Below are 27,885 nucleotides of genomic sequence, written 5' to 3'. Positions count from 1 at the left end.
TCCTCCTCCCCAGTTAATTTTTACGGTGCCCCAAATCCATCATGAATTCTCTTTGGGAACTTAATAATTTTCTCAAAGGTGCTTCCACATTCAGTATTCTAGGAAAAATACTGAAATCTGTCTTTGAAGCCATTGAGTATAGTGATGTAGTCAGTGATTTCCTGATTGCCAACTAGGTGTTCTGCTTTTGTTTTCCAAAGAAAATTCTTATTCACTGTTATAACCTTTAATATGTATTAATTTGCTAACATAGATGTAGCTGTTGTATTACATTTCATGGAACTTTTAGCTGTTCAGGGTGATAAACTACCTCTACATATTTTGTAAATCTATTGTGTAGGTTTATCTTTTTATTAATTTCCCCAACTGTGCTGGTTTTGGCTGGGATAGAGTTAATTTACATCATAGTAGCTAGTATGGGGCTATGTTTTGGATTTGTGCTGAAAACAGTGTTGATAATACAGGGATGTTTTCGTTATTGCTGAGCAGTGCTTACACAGTCAAGGCCTTTTCTGCTTCTCACATTACCCCACCAGCGAGTAGGCTGGGGGTGTACAAGAAGTTGGGAGGGGACAGAGCCGGGACAGCTGACCCCAACAGACCAAAGGGATATTCCATACCATATGATTTCATGCTCAGCATATAAAGCTGGGGGGAAGAAGAAGGAAGGGGGGACATTCAGAGTGATGGTGTTGGTCTTCCCAAGTAACCATTACGCATGATGGAGCCCTGCTTTCCTGGAGATGGCTGAACACCTGCCTGCCGATGGGAAGTAGTGAATGAATTCCTCGTTTTGCTTTGCTTGTGCGTGCAGCTTTTGCTTTACCTGTTCAACTGTCTTTATCTCAATCCAAGAGTTTTTTTCACTTTTACCCTTCTGATTCTCTCCCCCATCCCATTGTGGGGGGAGTGAGCGAGTGGCTGTGTGGTGCTTAGTTGGCGGCTGGGGTTAAACCACAACACCAACTTTAATCAGTTGTTACTGGGGAACAAATCTCCTGCTGAGGTTATTATCTTGTCAATCTCATCTTTTGCCATAAAATGTTCTGATGCAGTCACTTTTGAGATTGCAAAAATTAATTATAAGCAATATAAAATGGTAAATTAATAATTCATTAGTAGATTATGGTTTTTGTCTGTAACATATTTCAGTCTGACTTATTTGAGGTTTTTCTTTACAATGTATAACTGATCCAAATAAGAAATCTGTATGTTTTTCAATTTGCTTAATCAAACTATGACCTTTGTTTCATGCAGACTTTTATTAAACCCAAAATAATAGTGAGAACGTATAGAAGTGAGACATTTCAAATGTAAATACATTACAGTGTGTCTTCTGTAAATTACTGTAAGCCCTATGTTTCCTCAACACTACTAAGATTCTCTGCATTTTGTTCATTCTTTTTCAAGGTCATTAGTTGTCCTCTGTTTTTCTTATGCAATCTAATTATTTTTCATAAATTTATTCTTAAATAGGTATTGAAATAACCTCTTTTATATAATGTCTCAGCTTTCTTTGTCAGACTCCTCCTCAGTCCCAAAACAGCTTCATCTTTCTTATGAAAAGGTCCATTAATGAATAAAGCCCCTCCCTCCTCTTTAAACATTTTTCTGTTTATAATATATTCTGCATCATTACTAAATCAAGATTATTCCTGCATAAACTATGTATATGTTGTACAGCTAGCTGTACTTCAGCACAGTTACAAGGAAAAAATATATACTAAATCTCCCTTTTGAATGGTCTTACAGTTTTTATAAGATTCTACCTTCCATAGCTAAAAACCAGAAATAACTTCTTGTTTGGCTTGTCTTCAATGTCCCAGTGTTTAGAAACAAGCCATCAGCATGTCTAAGCAAAACAGCTTAAATGCTGCTTCTTTAGCAAATGATTTTGATGAAACTTGTGTTTGTAAATGAGTATCTTCACATTTGCATAAATATAATTTTTTTCAATACAAGTGTATCCTGTTACAAAGCTTATATTCATGCACTTCAAATTCTTTGATACATTTGAGAGAGAAATTTTATGGTGTGATTTTAATTTTGGAACAGGAATCAAATAGCTCTTTGAAGTGTTGTTGTATGTCCACTTTCTGGTAGAGATTATATTAGGGCCTTTGAGCAAATGAGTCTATATTAGGTCAGACAAAAGATTGACCTAGCCAACTTTCTTCTCTCTGACATTAGCCCAAAGGGAAAGTCTAAGGAGGAGAACAAGAACAGGATGTGCGTGCATTCCTCAGAATGTTCTCTCAGCCTCCCATAATTTGCGGATTAGAATTTTTTTTGAGCCAGAAGTAATATTTGTTTGTAATAGCCTTAGATGTATTTTTCTTTCATGAATTTGTCTAGTCAGTTTCAATATGTGTAACTAACTATTGTCCACAGTCTTAGGTCAAGGAATTCCAAAGATTAAGTTAACATTATGTGGACCTGTTACTTCCTAGTTTCATTTTATGACTCTAAGCTCTTGTTTTGGAAGACAATAGGAACAATGTACTCCTTTCCACCCCATTTATGATATACACTTTTATCATACTCCTGTGTCGTGGTTTAACCCCAGCCAGCAACTAAGCACCACGCAGCTGCTCACTCACTCCCCACCCACCCAGTGGGATGGGGGAGAAAATCGGGAAAAGAAGTAAAATTCGTGGGTTGAGATAAGAACAGTTTAATAGAACAGAAAAGACGAAACTAATAATGATAATGATACACTAATAAAATGACAACAGTAGTAATAAAAGGATTGGAATATGCAAATGATGCACAGGGCAATTGCTCACCACCCACCGACCAACACCCAGCTAGTCCCCGAGTGGGGATTCCCTCCCCCACTTTCTCATTCCTATACTAGATGGGACGTCACATGGTATGGAATACCCTGTTCGCCAGTTTGGGTCAGGTGCCCTGGCTGTGTCCTGTGCCAACTTCTTGTGCCCCTCCAGCTTTCTCGCTGGCTGGGCATGAGAAGCTGAAAAATCCTTGACTTTAGTCTAAACACTACTTCACAACAACTGAAAACATCAGTGTTATCAACATTCTTCTCATACTGAACTCAAAACATAGCACTGTACCAGCTACTAGGAAGACAGTTAACTCTATCCCAGCTGAAACCAGGACATCCTGTTCTGTCATCTTTTTTTTCAAAGCAAACAGTCTTTAGCTTTAGTCCTTCCTTTCCCAAAACTTCTTATCTTTTATTAAGCTTGTTATCTTTCTTTGAATGTTTTCAAGGTTATTGTATTGTTTTTGAGATAAATGACCAGAACTGCACAGGTAATCCAGATACATAGATTAGAGAGAGGCATATTGAGGATTCCTATGTTCTCATTCTGCTTAATTTTTAACAAATCTTAGAGAATCCTTCTGTTTGATTTTTCTGACCACTGTTGATTATCAAGCCAGTGTTTCCATGGAATAGTCTGTTGTAACCCAAGATCTCATTTCTTAGTGGTAACGGTCAGCTTAGAGCCATTCATTGTATAAAGTTTTGGATTGTTTTCCCCCTTGTATATTTGTTTATTTTAATACACATTGAGATTAATCTTCTAAATGGCAGTCCAGTTACTGATTCTCATAAGATTCAGAAAAATCTTTGTGCATTATTCACATTCAGCCCCTTCCTTTGCTACCTCAAATAACATTGTTCTGTCAGCATTCTTTGTCACTTTTTAAATTGTTGTTTTATCTCAGTTATTATGAACATATTAAGCAGTGCAGATTTTTGTGGACTTCTACTAGTTATCTCCTGGCACTGTAAAAACTATTATTATCCTATTTCTTCTTTTTTTAATTGTTTTTAATACAAGCAAGAACCCTTCCTCTTATGACTGCTTAGTTTTCTTTAACTGCTTTTGCTTGATATACCTTGTCAACTGCAAGTAAGGTCAGTGTATTACATCCTTTATTGATAGATGATGGCTTTTTAAAGATCCATTCTGTATGTTCTGAAACAATAGGAATTTGATTGTTGATCTTCAGAGTTGAGATCATGGCCTTGGATCTTCAAAATACTACATTGTTATGTTTCTGCAGAGGAAAACTACCTTCAGTATCTAGCAAATATAATAAATCTAATACATATACTGGGTTTATTTCCCAGACATTGAATGGATTAGAAGACATGTTAATCCAGAATCAATAATTTTTGGTCAAATCAATAGTTTTTTTGAGTATATGAGAAGAATGACAACTTTACATGCATTACTGAAGGTTTTGATAAAATATATTCTAAGGATAAGTGATGAGAAAACTGGCTCAGTTTTACGTTTTCAGGTAAGTTTATATTTATGAATAAAGAAGATGTGACAGAGAGAGGTAGTTAAAAGTCAGTGTTTCTTAGGGAACTTTTGTAAGTAATGAGAGAGATGGGGTGTCTCCTGATAAACATTGATGAGTATCATAGACTAATATTGAGATATTCTGAAAAGCATAACAGAATAAACCTCTGACACTCCCCAAACTGGAACAGTTTTGGGCAATTGATCTGTGCAGTATCAAGTACTATATGTATTTTATCTTTGTTCCACTCTACTATAATACCTTTTTGTTGAAATTGTGCTTGAAAATACAGGGGAAACAGAGTAAGATACCTGAAGATGGATAGATGAATGCCAAGAAGGAAAGGATATTTTTTAAATTATTCTCCCAGCTTAGCAATTGCTTGAAGTCAAAGTATATTTTTTGATATGCAAGCTTTTTATCTGCTTTGTGTAGAGTTGATTGAGAATTATATCGCAAAGTTTCATTTTACATTTGTTGACTTTTTTTGCTATTGGAATGTTTGCTAGTATAATTGCAAAGTGTCAGTCATGGTTTTAATGTGCAATAACAGTTTCTCAGTTAATGTTGAGCATTCTTGTACAAATTTTATCTTTATTTTGGACTTACCATTACCAAAAACTGTGTGGCTTTAAAAAAGTTAATCGTATAGAGAAGAATATACAGATCACTCTTATACTAAAAACTATTGTTTTAACTTGCAATGATTCTGGTTTTATTATTTCTAGAGATTAATACATCACAACTACTGATTGTACATATTTATCTAATATGTACTTCAACAGCCTGAAGGCTTTCATTTTTCATATAACTACTCATGAATTAGCAATATATTAAGAAGGCATTAATCCACATAACATCATGCATTCTAGAGAATGCAGGCAGCAGATCATTCTGTAACTTTGTATGTATCCACAATCTAGTATGGATTCTGTAATAACATAGGTTAATAATATAATATAAAGGTACAGCCACAAAAAAGGCCAATGATCAGCAAATAACATACTTTGAAGACTAATGCTCCTTTTCATCTTTAGGGGAAAAAAAAAAGTTTCCAAATATGTTCAGTTTGTGTATGCATAACAGATTTCTGAAATGTATGTATTACAGGTTAAAAACATTAATAGAAGAATTGATTCAGACACAGCAGACACTTCTGAGCAAAGAGAAACTTGTGTTGGAACTAGAGAAAAAATTAGAAGAGTCCTCTAAGACTTGTGAAAAAACATCAGAGTAAGTATAATTAAAATATCAAAATATAATAATTTGAGATAAATTTGTGTATAATGTAGTTCCTAAGACTTAAATATTAAATAATCTGCACTAATATTGTTTTGCTTTAGTGAGAAATTATTATTATCAATGACAACAAAAAGTTAATTTCCCATGTCTTAAATAAACCTTCCCCACTCCAGATCCTAATTAATTAGAGAACCGAGCAGCTCCTTTAATTTAGTTTAATTGTCATACTATTGGGATGGCTCAAGAACTAGACCTTTGGTTAGCAGTGTAACTTCAGCTTGATGGAACAAAAGGAGTCAATTCAGATTGTGTCTCTGACAGTTCATTGTATAGATATGATTTTATGAAAGACTTTTCAGACCCATATGCAAGATGTAAACTTTCTTATGCAATAATGTAGAACCAACACCCTGTAATACTGAATAGTAAATAATGAAGATGAGGGATTAATTGATGTCTTACAGTGCCACAAATAAACATACATTATAAATAATATTTTTTGATCAAGATCATTGGTCTTTTTTCTAACTCTGATTAAATTTCACATCACAGTCTAAACTGAAGTTATAACAACAGATAAATAACTTCTGTCTGTAGTGATGTTTTTCCAATTCTTCTTGTGATCAGCCAGAATCTTACAAACTTGGACATAAATATTGGTTTGCAATACCAGTGAAGTGGAATGCAAGTCCTCAGATAATTCTGTCTTCATTGAAAAAGACTTCTAAGCTCTCTGCTGAAGGCATCTTGTAACTTGATACATTGAGTAGTATTTTATTCATATATGAAACTTTATATGTATGTGTAATTGTTTTGATTTGATGATTTCCTGTTCTTTCTTTGATAGTCTACACATATACTCACAGTATGTATATTTTCCCATTTTTCAATTCTTGACCTACCTTCTTTGCTGCATATAGCTTAAAGGATAAATGCTTTGAAATATGAGAGTTTTGTGGGTATTTTAAGCATTATGTCTTTGTTTCTCCCTCATGCTGCTTTTTCCTTAGGAATGTTTCTTCAGTATTATTTTGTTGTCTGTTATATCTCTCTGAAAGTGGTTTTCTATCCCTGCCTTTCCTGCTGTAGGTAGGCTCCTTTGATCCTGTAGCAGATGTTTGTATTTTTGAAGAGACGATCTCAGTGTAGACTCCAGCTGTATCTGTGGGTCTTTTTAAAAAGCATGGGATCTGGCTTAGATTTCTAGGTGTAAGACATAAGTTTCCTTGAAATCACCCATTCTCTTTTGGCATTGGTTATGTCTTCCACCAACAGACCCCATTTTCATTTTTAACTGCACTGAAGAATGAGCAGGACATTTTTGATTGTTTAGCTCTTCTTATACAAGTACTTATGGTCCCTAGAAGGTCTCAATCAACTGTTGCATATTCTTGACTGCTGTCACATGATATAGCACCAGCCTCAACACTGCAAAGCAAGGTCAAAGGCAAGGGCAGTTGAGCGATGAATGAAAGCTTGCCTCTTGAGGCAGAGGTCATCCTGCTGGTGGATGGGCTGGTCAAGTCAGATTGCTTGGCTGTGAGTTTGGCACCTTCAAAGAGCTTTAATGCAAGTCTCTTCATGGAAGAAAGTGAGGAGGTCACCTCCAAATTCAAGAGCTTTAGAGTCTGTTATTGTTGAGTCTCATGCAAGATGCTGAGGCTAGCCCTTCAGTGCTGAGGAAATCTTCCCTGGTTCTGCTTTATCTGGGCAAAATGAAGGTCAAGTCTGCAAAATTATGTTTTCTGTCTCTTCACTTAAACTGGTTTGGACTTCAGCTCACTTCTTTCTGACACAGCCTCAGCACCACCAGTTCTGAGCTATTGAATGACTTTGCAGCGTATACTAGGTCTGACTAGGATGGAGTTAACTTTCCTCATAGCAGTCCATATAGTACTGTGCTTTGCATTTGTGGCTAGAACAGTGTTCATAATACACCAATGTTTTGGCTATTGCTGAACAGCGCTTGCACAGCATCAAGGCTTTCTCTCTCCCCCCCACAAAGCCCAGATGGGTGGGAGTGGGCAAGAGGTTGGGAGGGGACGTAGCCAGGACAGCTGAAACAAACTGACCAAAGGGATATTCCATACCATATGATGTTGTGCTCAGCAATAAAAGCTCAGGGAAAGGAGGAAGGGGAGACATTCGTGGTTATGGCGTTTGTCTTCCCAAGCAACCATTACGTGTGCTGAGGCCCTGTTTTCCAGGCCTGCCAATGGGAAGCAGTGGATTAATTCCTCTTTTTGCTTTGCTGGTGCATGCAGCTTTTGCATTCCCTATTAAACTGTCATTATCTAGATTCATGGGTCTTCTCATCTTCCTTCCATTTTCTCCCCATCCTGTAGGAGAGTAGAGTGGGCGAGAGGCAGGGTGGGTGTTTGGCTGACAGATGGGGTCAACCCACCACAGCATTTTTTGGTGCCTCATGTTGGTCTTCTCACAGAGGTCACACCTGCAGCCTCCCAGCTGCCAAAACCTTGCCATATAAACCCAATAACCACTTTCCAATCTGTTGCCCTGATCTGGTCTCACAAGGACTCTTCACACAAGATCTTACTCTGTGAGGTTGATTGATAGTAGCTCTTTTTAGCCACAAGGACCATAAAGTTTGCATTGATGGAAGCAACAGCTAAAGAATTTTATAAGGGCTACTTCTCCATGCATAGATGGAACAGGGAACATTGTACATGTGATTTTGGCAAACTGAAAATATTTAGTGTTTCAGATACTTTTCAGCGGATGACCTGGTGCACATCTTGCCACAGTTCAGGAAAGAGAACAGTTCATGTCTTTTAACATGCAGGATCCGTCTTATTATCTCTGGATCATGGTGAGCTGTAGCCATTCAGAGTTTGGGGTGTTTTAATTTTAGCTGATGTTGTGTATTCACCAAAGCCTCGCTGATAGTGGAAGGACATCATTTTCACAGGGAGATCTTTTTTCTTTTTTCTCTCTCATAATGAAGACCAAACGATAGAACATTATCCTGAGTAGAGATTGTTCATTTCTTTGTGTGATACTTTTAAACTTCTGCAGTTTCATGCCAAACTTCACTTCCAGGACCTCCAATTGTGTCTTCATACTTCATACTGATCCTTTCCCCATGAATGATCATTCTGCTGATTATCAGAATTATTTTTTTTTTGTGACTTAGTGCAATGCACATATTTAGGGATATGACTTTTTATCTTTTCCTGCCAACAAGGATTTTATAACAGAGTGTTCCCTTATTTTGGAACCTACTTGAATAATCATCTAACTCAGGATCACTTTGTGAAGAAACAATCTCTTGACATCCATGATGTTTGGCCTGTAGTGCATTCAGAATATGTCTGTTTCATGTTCAGTGTTTACATGTACAGGTTATGACAGAGCAACTTCTTGCTGTATCAACAAATGAGGTTGAATCAGGTTTCCCCTGCTTTGTTGGAGAGGACCGAAGCTGTGGATGTGTGGAATTGTTGATGAGGTTGATATTTGAATTGTTTTTTCTAGATTTTCCAGCTCTCTTGTGGACAGTGTGTCAGCAGAGCTGTGAACCTCATTCATGAGTACAACCACCAACATAATTCGTGAGAGAGGAATTACACGAGCCAGATTTATTTGCTGCTAGGGCAAAGGAGAAATACTTTAATTTCTGCTCAGGAGTGGGTTGTTGTCAGGGATAACTTCTAAATTTCCTTTTTTTCCCATAAGAATTGGAGGGCTGGCAGGAGGGTTTGTCTTCCAGGGGTTATTCTCAAGGTGTAGAGTGACAGAATACTATGATTTTTCTCTACACTGTCCTCATTCTTGGTAGTTCTGGTCCCTCAACCTGCTTCATCTGTCATTTCAGACCGTGAGAACTCTGCACCTCTTTCTAGACTATGTCTCTGGGTTCCAGTTGAGTGCTTTTAAGGTTGTCTATATTGCACCATGGATGGTGGATGGTTCTCTGTGTTAGACAACTTCTGTCCATCTTTGGTTTTGGCATTTCTTGGGGGTAATTTGAAAGTGTCCTCTAGGTACTTGTATATGCTCTAAGTAATCTGCTTGTCCTTCACTACTGTTTTAGAATATCTCTTGGAGTTAAATATGGTTGTTCTTCGATATCTTTATTTGAAAGTCTGTCTTATGGCCATCTTAATTCAATTAATCTCTGTTCTTTCTTAGCAAAGAAGTTAGTTTTTCAGTATTTCCTTATTCCTGAAGGTTCATGCTTCTAGGACTGAATTTATACTTGATACTCTCAGTGTAAGGAGGACTCTTTCCTTTTATTGACACAGATCTAGATCCTTCTGAAAGTCCTCCAGATTTAACTTTATTAATTTCTGGGAGGACTGAGCACTCTGGAGCTTTTGGGGTTTTTTTGGTAGGTTGGTTTTGGTTTTTTTTCCCTCTGCTGAACCTCTTCAAATGGCTCTCCATTTGCATGCAACAAAGGTGGAAATCTTGATGATTGCAGCATAGGAGATTGGTACAGTCTTTTTACATGGCTGTCTGCTGTGAGGCCACTTGCAGGGTTGTGGTTTCCTCCCCCCCCCCCATCTGTTTTAAATACTATCATGTCCCTGAAGCATTTAAAGCTGATAGAGCTTTCAGTAGGCTGTGCTACAACTGTTGTTTTAGAAAGGAAAATCTCAGGTCTTCTACAAGGCGCTATTTATAGGGTAACAGTTTGAAGTTTGTCAGTGTAAGAATGTAGGTATGAAGTCTCTCTCAAAGAAAGAAGAATCAATAAATAGACTAAAAACTGGCTAGTGGACATGAAATATAACTGTAACTAAATCCTCTTACTCTGAATTACTGAACTTTTTTTTTTTTAATCAGTGACCTGGAAGAAAACTATCTAAAACATTGAGATGAGACACTAGTAAATTCAGATTGCATTATGTATTGTGCTTGGCTAATTGTCTCTTTCCAAATGTAAATTTATACACACAAAAGAGAAAGCTTATAGGGCTTGAGAGTGGCTGTTGGTCTGTCTTTGGGAAGGTGTTGGAGTTAATGGGGGAAATTTGAAAATGCTCTTGTGATCTCTAAATCTATAAATGGTGAAATACTGTATCAGAAGACGGTGGTATAGGTGAGACTGCTAATAGAATACAGGGTCCAGTTCTGATAGATATTGAAAAATGTGTGTGTGGGGGGGTGTCAGCGAAAAGCCATAAAAGCATGTAGAAGATGAGAAAGAACTTCTTTTAGCCCCTTATGGAGTTCAATTTGTTTAGCTTAAAAAAAAAAAGTTAAAGAGTGTTCTGAACTGCAGTCCAGAAATACTTATGCAGTAGAGGACCTTTCAGTCCAGAAGATGGAGACAACAGGTATCTCTAACATGGAGCCAGACCAATTTATACTGGATATAAGGTGAGTTTAATAATGAAGATTATTATTATAACAGCTATGTGGATTGCAATGGATTCCTCATCACTGGAAATCATAATCTAAAAGTGTATTTCTACCCAAAAGGACAGGGAACCCTAACAGTTGTAAATTCAACCGAAGTGGATGAAGACAATAATTTCTTCTGGTTTTACTACAATGTGATTTTTGGTTTTGGAATTGCTAAGTAGGTGTCTGCTTTCATTGTCTTGTAGCTTTGAGAAGTTTCTAATATTTGCTTCATGTGTTTATGCCTTTGAACAAATAATTCTGAGGACTTCTCAGACTCTTACTTATAAAAGGTTAATAATTTCCTTCATTACATGGATGAATAAAGTGAAAAAAGAAAAACAAATTCCAGTATTGAAAATGCTTTATTCTATGTAGCTTTCATGAAGCAAAAATATGTATTTTAAATCATATGTTTTAAAATTGTTTGTTATTTTTCTCTGCAGTATTGTACTCTTGCTGAGCCAAAAGCATGCACTGGAAGAACTCAAGCAAACAGTTCAGCAATTAAGATGCTCTGAGGCAAAATTTGCAGCCCAGAAAGAACTACTGGAACAAAAGGTTCAAGAAAATGATGGGAAAGAGCCACCACCTGTAGTGAATTATGAAGAAGATGCCAGATCAATCACTTCTATGGTAAGCTTTGCATTTGTTTAAGTACATCATGCATCCTTGCTATTGTACTTTAGTCCTGGGGTCAGAGGCCAGTCAGGGTGTAGTGGGCCTCAGATCCTCAGTACCCCCAGCTCCAAAACCCTAGAGGTTGACCTCAGGTTTCTCCTGGTGTTTTCTGCCAGAGGCTCCAGGTGAGGCCATGCTCCATGGCTACTGTGTAGAATATGTTTCTCACAGCTGTTCCTTACTGGACCAGCTCAAGGGCTACTATGTGAGCTATCCCGTTTGATCTGTTGAGGGCCCCAGTCGAAATAGTTCTTCTTTCAAGTCCCTCGCTAGAGAGGGCTCACAAGCTGACTATAACCCAGAATGCCTATTTCCAGAAAGCCACAATGCCTAGGAAATCTTGTGTTTCTTTTTTATGAACTGGTGGGGACATGGCTGTTATCTTGTTGATCACATCCATAGGGATGTGCCGATGTCCATCCTTCCGTTTTATTCCCAAAAAATGGATCTCTTGTGCAGGTCATTTGACCTTGCATTGTGTACTGGTTCTGGCTGTGATAGAGTTAACTTTCCTCATAGCAGCTGGTATGATGCTGTGCTTTGCATTTGTATCTAAAACAGTGTTGATAACACACCAGTGTTTTGGCTACTGCTGAACTGGGCAGTGCCAACGCTTTCACTCTCTCTTCCTCCCCAAAAAGTCTGTAGGCTGGAGGTGGGCAAAAGGTTGGGAGGGGACATAGCCAAGACAGCTGACCCCAACTGACCAAAGGGATATTCCATGTAGCGTTCGCCGCATATCAAGGTGCCACGATTAGATCACTGATCAACCCCAGACCAGGGAAAGAGACAGATAACACACACAGTGTGAGCGCCAACTTCCGCCTTTTATTGCGCAGTCAATTCCTTTTATACTAACAAGGATAGGCGGGATTACAGACACATCATAAGGCTGCGACTAACCCTCTAACTTTCCGTGACATCGCGAGATCTTCCGAACGCCGAACCCTACATCTCCCCCCTCTCTATGACGAGTTGGCTTCTATTGTTATGAACAATTCCACACCAAGAAATAACTATGTAAAGTACTATGAGTATAAACATATCTCTACAACTAAGTTGAAACACTCTATCTTAAACACCCATAAATGTCCCATTTACCCTGCAGAGCAAAGAGCTCCTTTATAGAAATTCACACAGGAGGTAGCTTGAAAGTTAAGGCTTGGAAAGAGTTACTTCTATTACTCTATAAGGTTTATCGTTGGTGCACTGATGTTAAGGCTTAATGTCTGAGGCACCTAGATTCCTGGCTGCGAGCTCTGACAGCCGGATCCCATAAAGGCACGTATTGATGGACTCTGAGAGGGACGTCATCCAGATACACATCAGGGTCCCCCAGTTGGCTTCGCATCCACTGCCAGAAATTTGTAGCAGATACCCAAGGTGTCACAAGCCAGGAAAGGATGACAGCGACCTGTAGGAAAAACACTCAAACACTATGAGGTTAGGGCAGGACGAAACATACGACTAGGGACCCATTTCAGTAGCCCTTCAGGTGTCTGTACACAGGCATACCCTCGCCCGAGACAACGCAACTCAAACGGCCCATCCCATTGGCGTGTCTGAAGGTCATGCACGCGGACCAACGGGTAGGGACCTTTCTCTTCCGTGTTCATAAAATGTCATTGCGCCGCCATCTCTTCCAAGTCCCCTCGAACTGTCTGATTTAATGAAGTTAACCCAGTTAACAGAAGATGCTGTGTACGGAGAGCAGGTGTGTTTTCCTGTAACCAGGAGGGCTCCTCCTGCTCCCCCTCCCTAAGCCGATCGAGTAAGGCCTTTAAAGTTCGATGTGCTCGTTCTACAATGGCCTGGCCGGTGCTATTATGAGGGTTGCCATGTTTACTTAACAAGCTGAACAAGGTAAAATTATTACAATAGCTAAAATCACAATAACTACAATAATGCCCATAATTCTTTGAGCCAACCCATTACCCCTAATGACCCAAACCATGAGGACTATGAGGAAGATGAACCATCCATACATTCTTGTGTCATCTTGCTCCGCGAACTCAGCCCAGCAATCGGTAGGTGCCAGCTTTCCGTGGGCATCCCCACGGAGGCAACGATGGCCTCACCGTACACCAGCCCGATGCTCTTCGGAAAATCCCGGTATTTATACATTTGCAGAGGAACGGGTTTTAGCACACGTGGCCAATGGGTGCCAAAAGTCCGCCTCGGTTGCAATCTATGACGCATGCGCTCGCTGGCCAGGCGCGCTGCACGAGTCATAGCCATCTTGTCTATTGGTTCGTGGGCTTTATGATGCGGTTGCGGTGCACAGAGAATCTTGACCTGTTATGTTAGCCAAGGTGACCTATACATTAGTTTTTGGCTGAGGTGGTATTCATATTGCCACACCATCTATGATGCTCCAGATGATGATGGTCGTGCAAATTCAACAGGAGTCCGTCGTGGGCCTGTATCTGTGGAAACACAATCAACCTCGTTCCCAGGTTATTAATGGAAATAGACCTTACCCCTAATTTTGGCTTTAACTAACTTTTACGTTTACCCCACACTGTCTTCCCGTAATCACACTATGTTTAATCAAATTATGCTTAACACACTTTTTACCTAAAGCAAGTTCTATATACAATAAGGCACGTTGTTCTAAAAACCTCTCTGAAGGACTCAATGTCTGCTAGTCCTCTAAAGTGTAATACTCTATTAGTCAGAATCTGTCGGATCAGTGGCTCCAGCACCCGCTGGTGCCGTCCCAGTTGCCATTGGGACAAAGTCTTTAATTTCTCAATGACTTTCCAGTGAAACGCCTCCCTTTTTTTTTTTTTTTTTTACTCTCCTCCAATGCCTCTCCCTCTCGTCTGCAGAGGCTACTGCAGGCGGCTCCGCGTCTATCGCGGGCGCAGTTGGTTTCACCGTCTCTGGTTCCGAGAGGCGGGATGGATGAAAGGGCGGTGGCGGTGGCGCGGATGGTTCATTCCATGGCCGGCTGACACGCGCCGCTGCAAGGCGGCGGAGGGGGGGGGGCAGAAAGGAAGGGAGGAGGGAGGGGGCGGAGGAAGCGCCGGAGGGGGTGCAGCTGACGGCTCAGCAGGCACAGGCTCAGGCAAAGGCTCAGGAGGCTCAGTCCGCTCTCCCGGCAAGGGCTCCTGATTTCCCCCCGCGGGGGGGTGTTTCCTCCTCTGCCACAGTCTCCAATCCCCGCTGCCTCCCAGTTATCCCCTCCGCGGGTGGCCGTTCCTCCCACTCTCTCAACTAACGGTATAAAATCTCCCCCGACATCCCCGCCTGGATCCCAGTCCAAGAGGCACCCCCCCAAGTCGCCCCGAACCTCCCGCCGTAACTCCTCCCATGGACACCGCAGAGGGGGCTCGTCCGTCCCCGCTGGTGCCGTCCCTACAGGAAAAACCTCCGTCTCTGCCGCACCCTCCGTGTCCCCGCTCTCAGTCAGAGATGGACCGCTCTGTGAGCCCCGCTCCACAGCCACCCACTCCGTCTGAGTTTGACTCACTGTCCCTGGGGGCACTGCCCCCCCTCGTTTTTGAACCGGCGCTTCATCCGCAAACAAAACAGCTCGCGCCGCCGACCAACACTCCCCAGCTTTCCGTCCTGCCGTAACTACCTCCTCCACTCTCCCCCAAGCTTGTAATCGTTCCGCAGCTCCGCGCTCACCCGCGAGCGCCGACTGGAGCAACAGTTCCCGAATCTCTCCCCAATTTGGGGGACTTAATACTTCTTTGGGAGAGCCCATCGCTCCCCGGCGCAGCACCCATTGGATGCATTCGCCCGTGGGGCCCCTCCTAATCGTTCCGTGAGCACCCACCTCATCAGCCAACACTTTCAACATCTTAATCACTTGCGCAAGCTTCATCATCGCCTAGTGCGACCGATCACGTCGGGGTCACCATTATGTAGCGTTCGCCGCATATCAAGGTGCCACGATTAGATCACTGATCAACCCCAGACCAGGGAAAGAGACAGATAACACACACAGTGTGAGCGCCAACTTCCGCCTTTTATTGCGCAGTCAATTCCTTTTATACTAACAAGGGTAGGCGGGATTACAGACACATCATAAGGCTGCGACTAACCCTCTAACTTTCCGTGACATCGCGAGATCTTCTGAACGCCGAACCCTACAATTCCATATCATATAACATCGTGCTCAGCAGTAAAAGCTCAGGGAAAGGAGGAGGAAGTGGGGACATTCATGGTTATGGCGTTTGTCTTCCCAAGCAACCATTATGTGTACTGAGGCCCTGTTTTCCAGGCCTGCCAATGGGAAGTAGTGGATGAATTCCTCTTTGCTTTGTTGGTGCATGCAGCTTTTGCATTCCCTATTAAACTGTCATTATCTAGATTCATGGGTCTTCTCACCTTCCTTCCATTTTCTCCCCATCCTGTAGGAGAGTAGAGTGGGCGAGAGGCAGGGTGGGTGTTTGGCTGACAGATGGGGTCAACCCACTACAGCCCTTTTTAGCACTCAGTGTGGGGCTCAAGATAACAACAGTTTTGATCTGAGTGTGCTATAACTGTCATAGTTGTTAATTAGCAGGCTTTTGTGCAGGTCACAGAGCTTGCTTGCTTTACTGTATAATAGAATCTAAGGCTTGTTGGTGGCTGCTTTTAGCTTTGGCCATTTGCTGCGCTGCTTATCTCTCTATTTTACTGTGCCTGGGAACAGTTTGATAAAAACAATGACCATGTGATTGGCCCTGGCATTGATGCCATTCCTGTGCTGGCTGGACTATCTTGTGGAGAGAATGAGGGATAACACCTCCCTTTTCTCCTCTGGGATTGATGTGCATAGTTTTGTTGCACAGGCTCCTAAGGTTCTTGCACATCCTTATGTAAGCTGTTTGATCCTAGTATCTAAGACTGTTGGCTTTTTGTGGGTTTGTGGAACCTGGTTTCATCCTGGTGTAAGAGGAAACAAGGCACCTTGCCTACAAGGTACCATTATGGAGAAATCCCCCAAACTCTCTCCAGGAACTCAACATGCTGGGGTGCCTCTCTGAAGTGCCTGTACACTAACACACACAGTATGGGGAATAAACATGAAGAGTTAGAAGTCTGTGTGCAGTTGCAGGGCTACAATCTTGTTGGGGTCACGGAGATGGGATGGGATGGCTCCCATGACTGGAATGTTGCAATGGATGTGTACAGGCTCTTTAGGAAGAACAGGCTGGGAAGATAAGGAGGGGAAGTTGCTCTTTATTGAGAGAGCAGCTAGAATGCATAGAGCTCTGCCTGCAGATGGATGAGGAACTGACGGAGAGTTTATGGGTTAAGATTAAAGAGAGGACAGGTAAAGGTGACATTGTAGTGGGTGTCTGCTATAGGCCACCTGACCAGGAAGAACAAGCAGATGAGGCCCTCTACAGACAGATAAGATAGGAGCAGACTCACATTCTCAGGCCCTGGTCCTCATGGGGGACTTCAACCACCCCGATATCTGCTGGAAGAACAACACAGCAGGGCAGAAGCAATCCAGGAGGTTCCTGGAGTGCATTGATGATAACTTCCCGACCCAAGAGATAGAGGAGCCAACGAGGAGAGGTGCTCTGCTGGACCTCATACTCACCAACAAGGAGGGGCTCATTGGGGATGCGAAGGTCAAAGGTGGCCTTGGCTGCAGTGACTGTGAGATGGTGGAGTTCAGGATCCTGAGGGCAGGGAGCAGGACAAAAAGCAAGATTGCAACCCTGGATTTCAGGACAGCAGACTTTGGCCTCTTCAAAGACATGCTTGGAAGAGTCCCATGGGATAAGGCCCTGAAGGGAAGAAGGGCCCACAAAAGCTGGTTAATATTCAAGGATCACCTTCAAGCTCAAGAGCGGTCCATCTCAATGAGCAGGAAGTCAGTCAAAAATGCCAGGAGGCCTGCATAGATGAACAAGGAGCTCCTGGCAAAACTCAGAAACAAAAAGGAAGCATACAGAGGGTGGAAGTAAGGATGGGTAACCCGGGAGGGATACATAGATGTTGTCCAAGCATCCAGGGATGAGGTTAGGAAAGCCAAAGCCCACCTGGAATTGAATCTGGCCAGGGATGTCAAAGGCAACAAGAAGGGCTACACTAAGTACATAGGCAACAAAAGGAAGACTAGGGAAAATGTGGGATCATTGCTGAACGAGACAGAGGACCTGGTTACATAGAAAATGGAAAAGGCTGAGGTACTGAATACCGTCTTCACCTCAGTCTTTACTAGCATACCAGCCTTCAGGAATCCCAGGTCCCAGAGACCAGGGGGAAAGGCTGGAGCAAGGAAGATGTACCCTCGGTGGAAGAGGCTCAGGTCAAGGAATACTTAAGCAAACTGGACATGCATATGTCTATGATCCCTGATGGGATGCACCCACGATTGCTGAGGGAGCTGGTAGATGTCATTGCAAGGCCACTCTCAATAATCTTTGATTAATCATGGTGACTGGGAGAAGTGCCTGAGGACTGGAGGAAAGCAAATGTCGCTCCTATGTTCAAGAAGGGCAGGAAGGAGGATGCAGGGAACTACAGGCCAGTCAGCCTCACCTCAATCCCCGAAAAGGTGATGGAGCAGCTAATCCTGGGAATCATTTCCAGGCACATGGAGGACAAGAAAATCATCAGGAGTAGTCAGCATGGATTCACCAAGGAGGAGTCATGCTTGACCAACTTGATAACCTTCTGTGATGAACTGATTGGCCTTGTGGATGAGGGGAGAGCAGTGGATATTGTCTATCTGGACTTCAGGAAGGCCTTTGACACTGTTTCTCATAATGTCCTGCATTGGGTTTGCATGGCAACGTTTTGGTAGCGGGGGTGGGCTGCAAGGGTGGCTTCTGTGAGAAGATGCCAGAAGCTTCCCCCATATCCGATAGAGCCAGTGTCAGCCAGCTCCAAGATGGACCCGCTGCTGGCCAAAGCTGAGCCAATCAGCGACAGTGGTAGCGCCTATGTGATAACATATTTAAGAAGGGGGAAAAACTGCTGCGACACAGCAGCTGGGAGAGAGGAGTGAGAAAATGTGAAAGAAACAACTCTGCAGATACCAAAGTCAGTAAAGGAGAAGGGGGAGGAGGTGCTCCAGGCACTGGAGCAGATTCCCCTGCAGCCCGTGGTGAAGACCATGGTGAGGCAGACTGTCCCCTTGCAGCCCATGGAGGTCCATGGTGGAGCAGATATCCACCTGCAGCCTGTGGAGAACCCCACACCGGAGCAGGTGGATGTGCCCAAAGGAGGCTGTGACCCCGTGGGAAGCCTGAGCTGGAGCAGGCTCCTGGCAGGACCTGTAGACGCATGGAGAGGAGCCCACACTGGAGCAGGTTTTCTGGCAGGACTTGTGACCCCATGGGGGGACATTCCTGAAGGACTGCACCCTAAACCAAGTCATGCCACCGCTGAGTGCGGCCATACTGGAAATGCTAGAATTCCATATGAACTGGCGTCAAAGGCAGCCAAGTGGTATGCCAGAATTGATATTGCCAATGCGTTTTTCTTAATTCCTTCAGCAGCAGAGTGCAGACCACAGTTTACTTTCACGTGGAGGTGTGTCCAATACATGGAATTGACTACCCCAGGGGTGGAAACACAACACAGTGGAATTCATGCATATTTTGGTAACTTAATTTTTCCTGTCATGTAAGAAGTAGACATTTAGTCACAGCTAAATCCTGTGGCTCACTTGTGAAAAGATGTGTGAAATGAATTGATCATTCCAAGCCTGATAGGCATGCAAGCAAAATTAGACACTGTGTTGTCCCATTATTAATGATTTTTTTTTAAGTAGTCAATTTATTTCACCAACACTTAAAAAATAAATATTGACTTGACAGTCGACTCAGGACAGAGTATTTCACTGTAAGAAAAGTAGTTGTCATGCAGTATTACTTGAGTCTGATAAAAAGAATAAAAATTGTATTGATTGGTGTTAATTTCAAGTGGCTGGTAAATTCCCTTTTAGCCTTTTTTCTATTCCTATATGAAATATTCTTTTTCATACTCTCTTTTCATGACAAACAAATTATGTAATATTGCAGAATTTTGCTGCTAAAGAAGTAAATTTATTTTACTAAGACAATGTTTAACCTATATCCTGTAAACTAAATTATATTTGGGAGTCATTTTCAAACAATGCTTTACTGTGTATACATATTTAATGTATTTTGTTGCTCATTCAGAATTCTTGGAATAAACCAAAACAGCATTTATTACATTATCAGATTTTGTGTTTCTTCAGTCAAGGGGGTATGTTCAAAACTTTGAAGCAATCTTTTTTGTTACACTACAAACCAGATTTATTCTGTTTCCATTTTCAGTTTCTTACAGCTTAATTAACCCATAGCTAATTAGAATGAGATTTTTAATTTGTGGTCTCTCTGCTTCAGGTTTAATTATTTTGCAAATATTCATTAAAATACCTCATCTGTGCCTGAGGGTGAAGTTATGAGAAATAAACTAAGTTTTTCAGTGTTAAAAATACATTTATGTATTTTTGAAAGATTCTTTGATACTAAAATTTGAGAGCTGACAATGAATCAGATATTAGGAAATAAACAGTCCTTGGACTAAGTAAAGTTATAAACACTTTGGACTTTCCATTTACTTGTGATGGAAGTAGTTTTAGTGAATAGCTCTTTTCTTACAGGATTTAAAATCCAGGTAGTAGTGGCTGCCCCTGTGGTTTATTGTAGTACCAGAAAACAAACAGATCCTATTACTTGTACTGATTGGTATTAATATTTAAAAGTAGTGTATTATTAGAGAAGATCAGATTAATAAAAGAAGAAAACAAATTAAGGATAATGCAAGTATGTATGTGTGGTGGGTTGACTCTGGCCGGGCGCCAGGTGCCCACCAAAGCTGCTCTATCACTCCCCCTCCTCAGCTGGACAGGGGGGAGAAAATATAACAAAAGGCTCATGGGTCAAGATAAGGACAGTTTAATAAAGTGAAAGCAAAGGTCGCACACGAAAGCAAAGAAAAAACAATGATGTTATTCTCTACTTCCCATCAGCAGGAGATGTCTAGCCACTTCCTGGGAAGCAGGGCTTCAGTACGCATAGTGGTTGCTCCAGAAGACAAAAATGCCCCCCCTTCCATCTCCCTTTACTTAGCTTTTATAGCTGAGCTGATTTCATATGGTATGGAATATCTGTTTGGTTAGTTTGGGTCAGCTGTCCTGGTTATGTCCCCTCCCAAGATCTTGCCCAGCCCCAGCCTGCTGTTGAGGGGGGGCAAAAATGTTGGAGAGACAGCCTTGATGCTGTGCCAGCACTGCTCAGCAGTAGCCAAAACACTGGTGTGTTATCAACACCTTTCTAGCTACCAATGCAGAGCACAGCACTATGAGGGCTGCTATGGGGAGAATTAACTCCATCTCAGCCAGACCCAATACAGTATGTATGGGTTTTATTATGTATGGTTTTATTATATGCTGTCAAACCAATACCCTTTAAAAAGAAAAGGTATTTCAGGACAGCTGAGAATTAGGTCCTCTGTCTTTAGGGTGCAAAAGAATTTGAGATCTCTTATAGTTAACAATAGTGATATTTAAAATAATTGCACTAAATATTTAAGGAATCACAGAATCTTTCAGCTCTTCAATTGGTATGCAGTAGCATAATCCCACTGATGTTGACACAAGCTTGCTGGTTTGTATCACTCGCAGATCAGTCCCTATCTTTTATTCAAACAAAATCCATGAGTCTACATTCCATGTCCTCCAGTAATTCAATTATTAATGTACAAAGGTAAATCCATATTGATTTGCTTGGTTTTACTGGAGATATTACTTTTTCTCCTAGGACAAGAAGGTCAAAGTATCTAAGTTGGACACTATACGTCACTCCATAGCTGGAATTATAAGATCTCCAAAATCCATGTTGGGCTCATCATCGGTAAGTTGTATCAACAACGTAGAATTCTCTTATTTTTGCAGCTTAAGTAGGATTTTTTTCTGAAGTATCACACATTTCTATTTACACAGGAAAAAATTAGATTAAAATGACTTTATAAAAAGCACAGTTCTGACTGATCAGTGGATATGATAATATTGTGACATAATAGTATGTCAGAACAACTTTATTGCACTTCAGAAAAAAGAATTTGTATATTCTTTGCTGCTCCCAGATTGGTGCTATACTTGAAAGATTACCAGTTCCTGTGTGGTAGATTTACTAGTAATGCTGTATATTATGATAATCTGCAGTAGGTTTGATGGTCAGGCATGTTTTACCCATCATTGCAATAATGATATTTCCTATATTTATTATAGAGGTGCCATCATATAAATTCTTATTACTGTTGTTGTTGTTATCGATATTATTACTACTACTTGTGGTGGCTTAACCTTGGCCAGCTTCCAGATGCCCACTAAGTCATTCTCTCATCCCTACCTCCTCAACAGAATGGGGGAAAAAAATAAGATTAAAAAACTCATGGGTCGAGAGAGAGACAGGGAGATTGCTCACCAGTTGGGCAAAACAGCCTTGGCTTGGGGAATATTAATTTAATTTGATGCCAATTAAAAATAGAGTAGGAAAGTGAGAAACAAAGACAAAACTAAAAACACCTTCCCCCCACCCCCCTCTTCTTCCCAGGTTCAACTTTATTCCTTCATTCCTGACTCTTCTACCTCCTCCTACCACGAGCGGTACAGATGGGATGGGAAATGGGGGTTGCAGTCAGTTCATAACATTTTGTTTCTGCCACACTTTCCTCCTCACACTTTTCCCCTGCTCCAGTGTGGGGTCCCTCCCATTGGATACAGTTCTTTAAGAACTGCTCCAGTATGAGTCCTTTCCATGGGGTGCAGTCCCTCAAGAACAGACTGCTCCAGCGTTGGTCCCCCACAGGCCACAGTTCCTGCCAGAAAACCTGCTCCTGCATGGGCTCCTCTCCACAGGCTGCAGTTTCCTTCAGGGCATATTGACCTGCTCCGGTGTGGGGTCCTCCATAGGCTGCAGTATGGATATCTGCTCCATCATGGTCCTCCATGGGCTGCAGGGAGACAGCCTGCCTCACCATGGTCTTCACCACAGGCTGGAGGGGAATCTCTGCTCCAGTGCCTGGAGCACCTCCTCCCCCTCCTTCACTGACCTTGGTGTCTGCAGGGTTGTTTCTCTCACATAGTCTCACTCCTCTCTCCGGCTGCAGTTTCTGTTGCACAACTTTCTCCCCCTTCTTAAATATATTATCACAGAGGCACTACAACTGTTGCTGATTGGCTCAGCTTTAGCTAGCAGTGGGTCCATCTTGGAGCCATCTGGCATTGGCTCTATCAGACATAGGGGAAGCTTCTAGCAGCTTCTCACAGAAGCCACCCTTGTAGCCCTCCTGCTACCAAAACCTTGCCACACAAACCCAGTGTGGGAATGAATCAATGTTCACTGAGCCTAGTAGCAGGGCTGGGAGATGCTCCATAAGGAACTGTCTCAAAATATCAACTAAAATGTGTTGCTTTACTTTTTATCCATGTCTGTGCCTCTCTTTTACATGGGGAGGGAAAAAAATTTCTTGACAGAATGTTTTCTTTGTTTAAAGGTGGAAAATGAAGTAATACACAAAGTCTGAGCTCAGAATATATATGAAAATAAAGTATTAAGGAACCTATTAGTTATTGACATATAATTTCCATTATTATTGTCTTTTCATTGACAGTGTGAGTGCAAGAATATTCTCTCTTTTTACAGTTAGAAATAATGCAATACTCTGCTCAGTTTTTCACTCAAAAAACCAGCAGCTCTTAAAAAGGCTTTGAAAAAGCAGTTTGAGACTGCTTCATTTACTGTTGTTTCAGAAAAGCTGCTGTTTCAATGGATTGTTCAGTAGGGGGAAGAAAGGAGATTAATTATAAGCAAAAAAGACACTAATGGTTACATGAAGAGCATGAAGAAGTATATGAGGGCATTTCCCTCCCCACAGAAAGAGAACTATCTCATGAGCAAAGTGTGGGAAAAAATGGAAATCTTTAAAGAAAAAAGAAAAGGGGAAAAAAGGATTGGGGGTGGAAGTAGAAATTCTTCAGTATGAGTTGTTCTCCTTTTGTATGATTTGTATGTTAACTGTTAATTTGACTGCAAGTTAAAAATAACAGCAAAAATCTTAGAAAAAAATTTCTCCATGTAAGCTGTTCAGTCACTTATTTGAAAATGCTCCTGTGAGTGTGTCCGTAAAAATGGGCAAAAGATCTTTTCATCAGTGAAATTGTAAAACACTGAGGCCTAGAATGTAAACCTTTTCTTTCAGATATCTGGTTAGTAATTTCAAGCAGCTTACTGTTCTTTAAACTTGCTAAGGAAATAAGTGGGAATTGTAAATAATTTTGTGCCCATAACATTCTTTCTTCTATCTTCTTTAGTGACTAACCTTTCTTGCATTTAAACCATTTTATTCTAACTATAAAATGAAATACAAATATTAGTGCTAAGTGATAAATCAAGTTGAAATCAATATTAAAAGGATCATACATCTTGCATTTGTACTGATCTTTCTGGGCTTTCAGCCATGTTTTCTTTAATAAGCAGTCAGGGTGAATATTGTATCATACAGAAAATATGTTGGAGTAGGAAGACTTTTTAATAAAAAAAAATACAATTTCAATAACATACAAAACATGACCAATTACTAATTGTTTCATCAGAAAAAAATAAAAAGATTTCTACCTCAGTTATCATTAACCAATAGTATATGACCAAAATTAAAGGTAATGTTTGGTAGGAGACAATAAGCATAGGATACCATGTAGAATTTTCATTGCTTTCTTCTAAAGAAATAAATATTTGTTTAAACAAATTTAAAAAAGGGGAGAGGTTGATGTTAGTTTTATAAACAATACCATAATTAGCAATGTCTAAAATGTTCCCTGTTTTTTCTGTGTAATAAAGATGCTTTTATTCTGGGATGTGAACACGATAATCTAATCAGTGACTCAGACTTGACCCAGTTTGAACATAAGCAGGTGTTATCTGGTGGCTGCTTCTTTTGTAAGCTATAAAATGGATTTCATGGTCATAGTTGATAATATCCGTTTTATAGGAGCTGTCTCAATTGTCAGATGTGGGTTTTTTAACCTTTTTTTGTGAAGGTCATGAACTAACTTGTTGACATTGAACTTTCTTTTTTATACTTAGAAGTGTTTCTTTTGGAGTAGAAATGTTTTTCTGTGGGAATGGTTTTATTATTACTTTGAACCCCGTAACATTTCTTGATCATGTAGCAAAGGTCAGTCAAATGCAGTGTCTTTGAACGATAAACGTTCAAATATGTAAGGGTATGTGGAAGGAGAGTGTCTGCTCCTTTAAGGGTATCTGGTCAAAGGAGCCATAAACAAAAACAGACAGAGAAAAATCTGAGGGACAAATGATAAGGGAGGTCGTGATAAGAACAAACCTGGCCAGTCATACTAATTGGTTAGGATATGTGGAGTGTAAGAGTGTTTATTTCTTCAGCCTTTAGGATAAGGAAAGGGAAGGAGACAAACACACAGAGACATAAAACCTGTCCAATTAGCCTTAACAAAGACAATAACCAGAAACAAACCTGGTCAGTCACACTAATTGAGGGGCTATCAAGAAACTGCAGGCAAAGAGGACTTTGCAACCGATAAGGATGCAAACCTGAGGGTCCAGGATGTTTGAGAGGGGTAGGTGGAACTATGCCAACTGATGAGGCAGTGTGCAGGGGAAGGGGGAGCAGGGATGAACAAAGAAGAGGGTAGGCAGAAAAGACTACCAAAGGGGCTGGTCACAGGTAGAATGGGGCCAGTCAGTACGCTTGTCTGGCTGAGCCCTGCACCTGATCACCACAGTCTATCCTATCTTCTTATAACTTCTTATTAAATCTTTTCTTAACTATCTCACTCTCTGTCTCGTGTGTGTGCTGCAAGGACTAAGCACCAGCTACTCGTGAGACCTGTGTGCTGTATGAGTGGATTTGGTGCCAGCTGCTGGACTCAGGGGCGGGGGGGGGGGTGTAGGCTCCCCTGGCCTATGGTGTCAGCTACTGGAGCAAGCGAGGGTCCTAGCATCAGTAGTTGTAGGGGCCATAGCTCTCTCGATCTAGGTAGGGTCCTACAGACTTTGTGCCTGGAATGCCCACTACTGAGGGGACCAGCATGAATGGCTTTGGTGCCAGCTACTAGAGTCAGACCAGGGGTGTAGGTGCCCCTGGCCTGTAGTGTCAGCTACTGGAGCGAGTGGGAGTCTCTTGCCTCCAGCCACTGGGGTGGGAATAGTGTGTGTCCCAAAAATCTGCTACTGGAAGGGACTAGCATGAGTGAGGCAAGTGAGGGGCTCAGTGACAGCAGCTGGAGAAGGACTGCAGGTCACAGCTCACACACTTGGTGCCAGCTGCTGGGAGGAGGGGGTGTCCAAGTGTCTGTATCTTCTCCGAACATGGTGTGTAGGGGAGTGTGTGTGTGAAATTTGCTAGCAAACTGCAAGCTGGAGTAGCCAGCAAGTAGGACGCCCTGGGTCTGGGCAGGGATATCAGGTGGGTAAGGGTCCATGCTGGTATACCCAGGGGGACTTGCGAGTGTAGAGTGCCTGTGGGATGAGTGTGTGTGCATGTGTCTGCTGACAAGCATTGAGCTGGACTAGCTGGCAAGTAGGAGACCTGTGGAGTGGGTAAGAGGGTGGGCTTGTGAATCTAGAGAGTGCCATGTATGTACCTTCACTAGTGACCTTTTATCTCTACCAGCCAAAGAGGAGTAAGGGGACTTGGCTGCCTATACTTATGTTTTATGCTAGTCCTATATGTAGGTGTGGTTGAAGGCAGCACCATGTCTGTGGCAGTCTGTGTAACTGGCTGTGTAAGTGTCCTCTGTGTGTGTGTATTGTGTTTGTGTGGCAAGGTTTTGGTAGTGGGGGGTACAGGGGTGGCTTCTGTGAGAAGCTGCTAGAAGCTTCCCCTGTGTCCGATAGAGCCAAAGCCAGCCAGCTCCAAGACGGACCCGCCACTGGCCAAGGCCAAGCCAATTAGCGACGGTAGTAGCACCTCTGTGATAACATATTTAAGAAGGGAAAAAATGTTGCTGTGACACAGAAACTGCAGCTGGAGAGAAGAGTGAGAACACGTAAGAGAAACAACCCTGCAGACACCAAGGTCAGTGAAGAAGGAGGGGGAGGAAGTGCTCCAGGCACTGGAGCAGAGATTCCCCTGCAGCCTGTGGTGAAGACCATGGTGAGGCAGGCTGTCTCCCTGCAGCCCATGGAGGTCCATGGTGGAGCAGATATCCACCTGCAGCCTGTGGAGGACCCCACACCAGAGCAGGTGGATGCCCTAAGGAGGCTGTGACCCTGTGGGAAGCCCGCACTGGAGCAGGCTCCTGGCAGGACATGTGGCCCCATGAAGAGAGGAGCCCACGTTGGGGCAGGTTTTCTGGCAGGACTCGTGACCCCACGGGGGACCCATGCTGGAGCAGTGTGCTCCTGAAGGACTGCACGCCGTGGAAAGGACCCATGCTGGAGCAGTTCGTGAAGAACTGCAGCCCGTGGGAAGGACCCACATTGGAGAAGTTCATGGAGGACTGTCTCCCATGGGAGGGACCCCATGCTGGAGCAGGGGAAGAGTGTGATGAGTCCTGCCCCTGAAGAGGATGAAGCGCCAGAGGCAACATGTGATGAACTAACCCCAACCCCCATTCCCCATCCCCCTGCGCCACTGGGAGGGTAGGTAGAGAATTTGGGAGTGAAGCAGTGCCCGGGAAGAAGGGAGGGATGGGGGGGAAGTTGTTTTAAGATTTGGTTTTATTTCTCATTACCCTACTCTGGTTTGATTGGCAATAAATTAAGTTACTTTTCCCCAAGTCAAGTCTGTTTAGCCCATGATGGTAATTGGTGAGTGATCTCTCCCTGTCCTTATCTCGACCCATGAGCCTTTTGTTATATTTTCTCTCCCCTGTCCAACTGGGGAGGGGGAGTGCTAGAGCGGCTTTGGTGGGCACCTGGCGTCCATCCAGGGTCAACCTGCCACAGTGTGTTTGTCTCTGGTATGCATGCTCAGCTTTGCTACTGGTTGAATCTGCAAATGGGAAAGTAGCAGCCATGTCCCTCAGCCTGGGCAGAGACCCCGTGTCCCTGGGCTCACTGGGACTGGGCTCCAGTGGCCGAGCAGGAGGAAGTCCTGGGATGGGGATGCTGGAGAGGCAACTATTCCTAATATCCCTTAACAAAATAAATAACCTTTTGTCACCCGACACTAAGGGGACAGGCAGGTTCTATTTGGGATCCTTGGCAGAATGATGACGACACTATTACCAGGGGTCAAGAGCAGGAGGTACTGGTCACACCTTTTATAACATTTGAAAGATTATTTCTGGTTTAGGAATTTCTGAAAAGGAATAGCTTTGTGTCATTTAACTTT

The 27,885-nt window shown here is 42.2% G+C and overlaps 1 protein-coding gene across 4 annotated transcripts in view; it reads left to right on the top strand.

The window, feature by feature from the left end:
- LOC138683425 (tyrosine-protein kinase Fer-like) overlaps positions 1–27,885 on the top strand; it is a 219,998-nt gene that overhangs the window by 59,157 nt on the left and 132,956 nt on the right. For all 4 annotated transcript variants that reach the window (XR_011322956.1, XM_069775155.1, XM_069775156.1 and 1 more), the window contains 3 exons: positions 5,395–5,517; positions 11,343–11,532; positions 21,327–21,419. Coding sequence is in view for 3 of the 4 variants with exons in the window: in XM_069775155.1 (XP_069631256.1) it covers positions 5,395–5,517; positions 11,343–11,532; positions 21,327–21,419 (406 nt within the window). In the remaining variant the exon portion in view is untranslated. The remainder of the gene's footprint in view (positions 1–5,394; positions 5,518–11,342; positions 11,533–21,326; positions 21,420–27,885) is intronic.

The sequence above is a fragment of the Haliaeetus albicilla genome, chromosome W (genome assembly GCF_947461875.1).
Source record: "Haliaeetus albicilla chromosome W, bHalAlb1.1, whole genome shotgun sequence".
Classification (NCBI taxonomy): Eukaryota; Metazoa; Chordata; class Aves; order Accipitriformes; family Accipitridae; genus Haliaeetus; species Haliaeetus albicilla.
The sequence above is the reverse complement of the archived record's forward strand: the minus strand, read 5'-3'. Positions and strand labels throughout refer to the sequence as shown.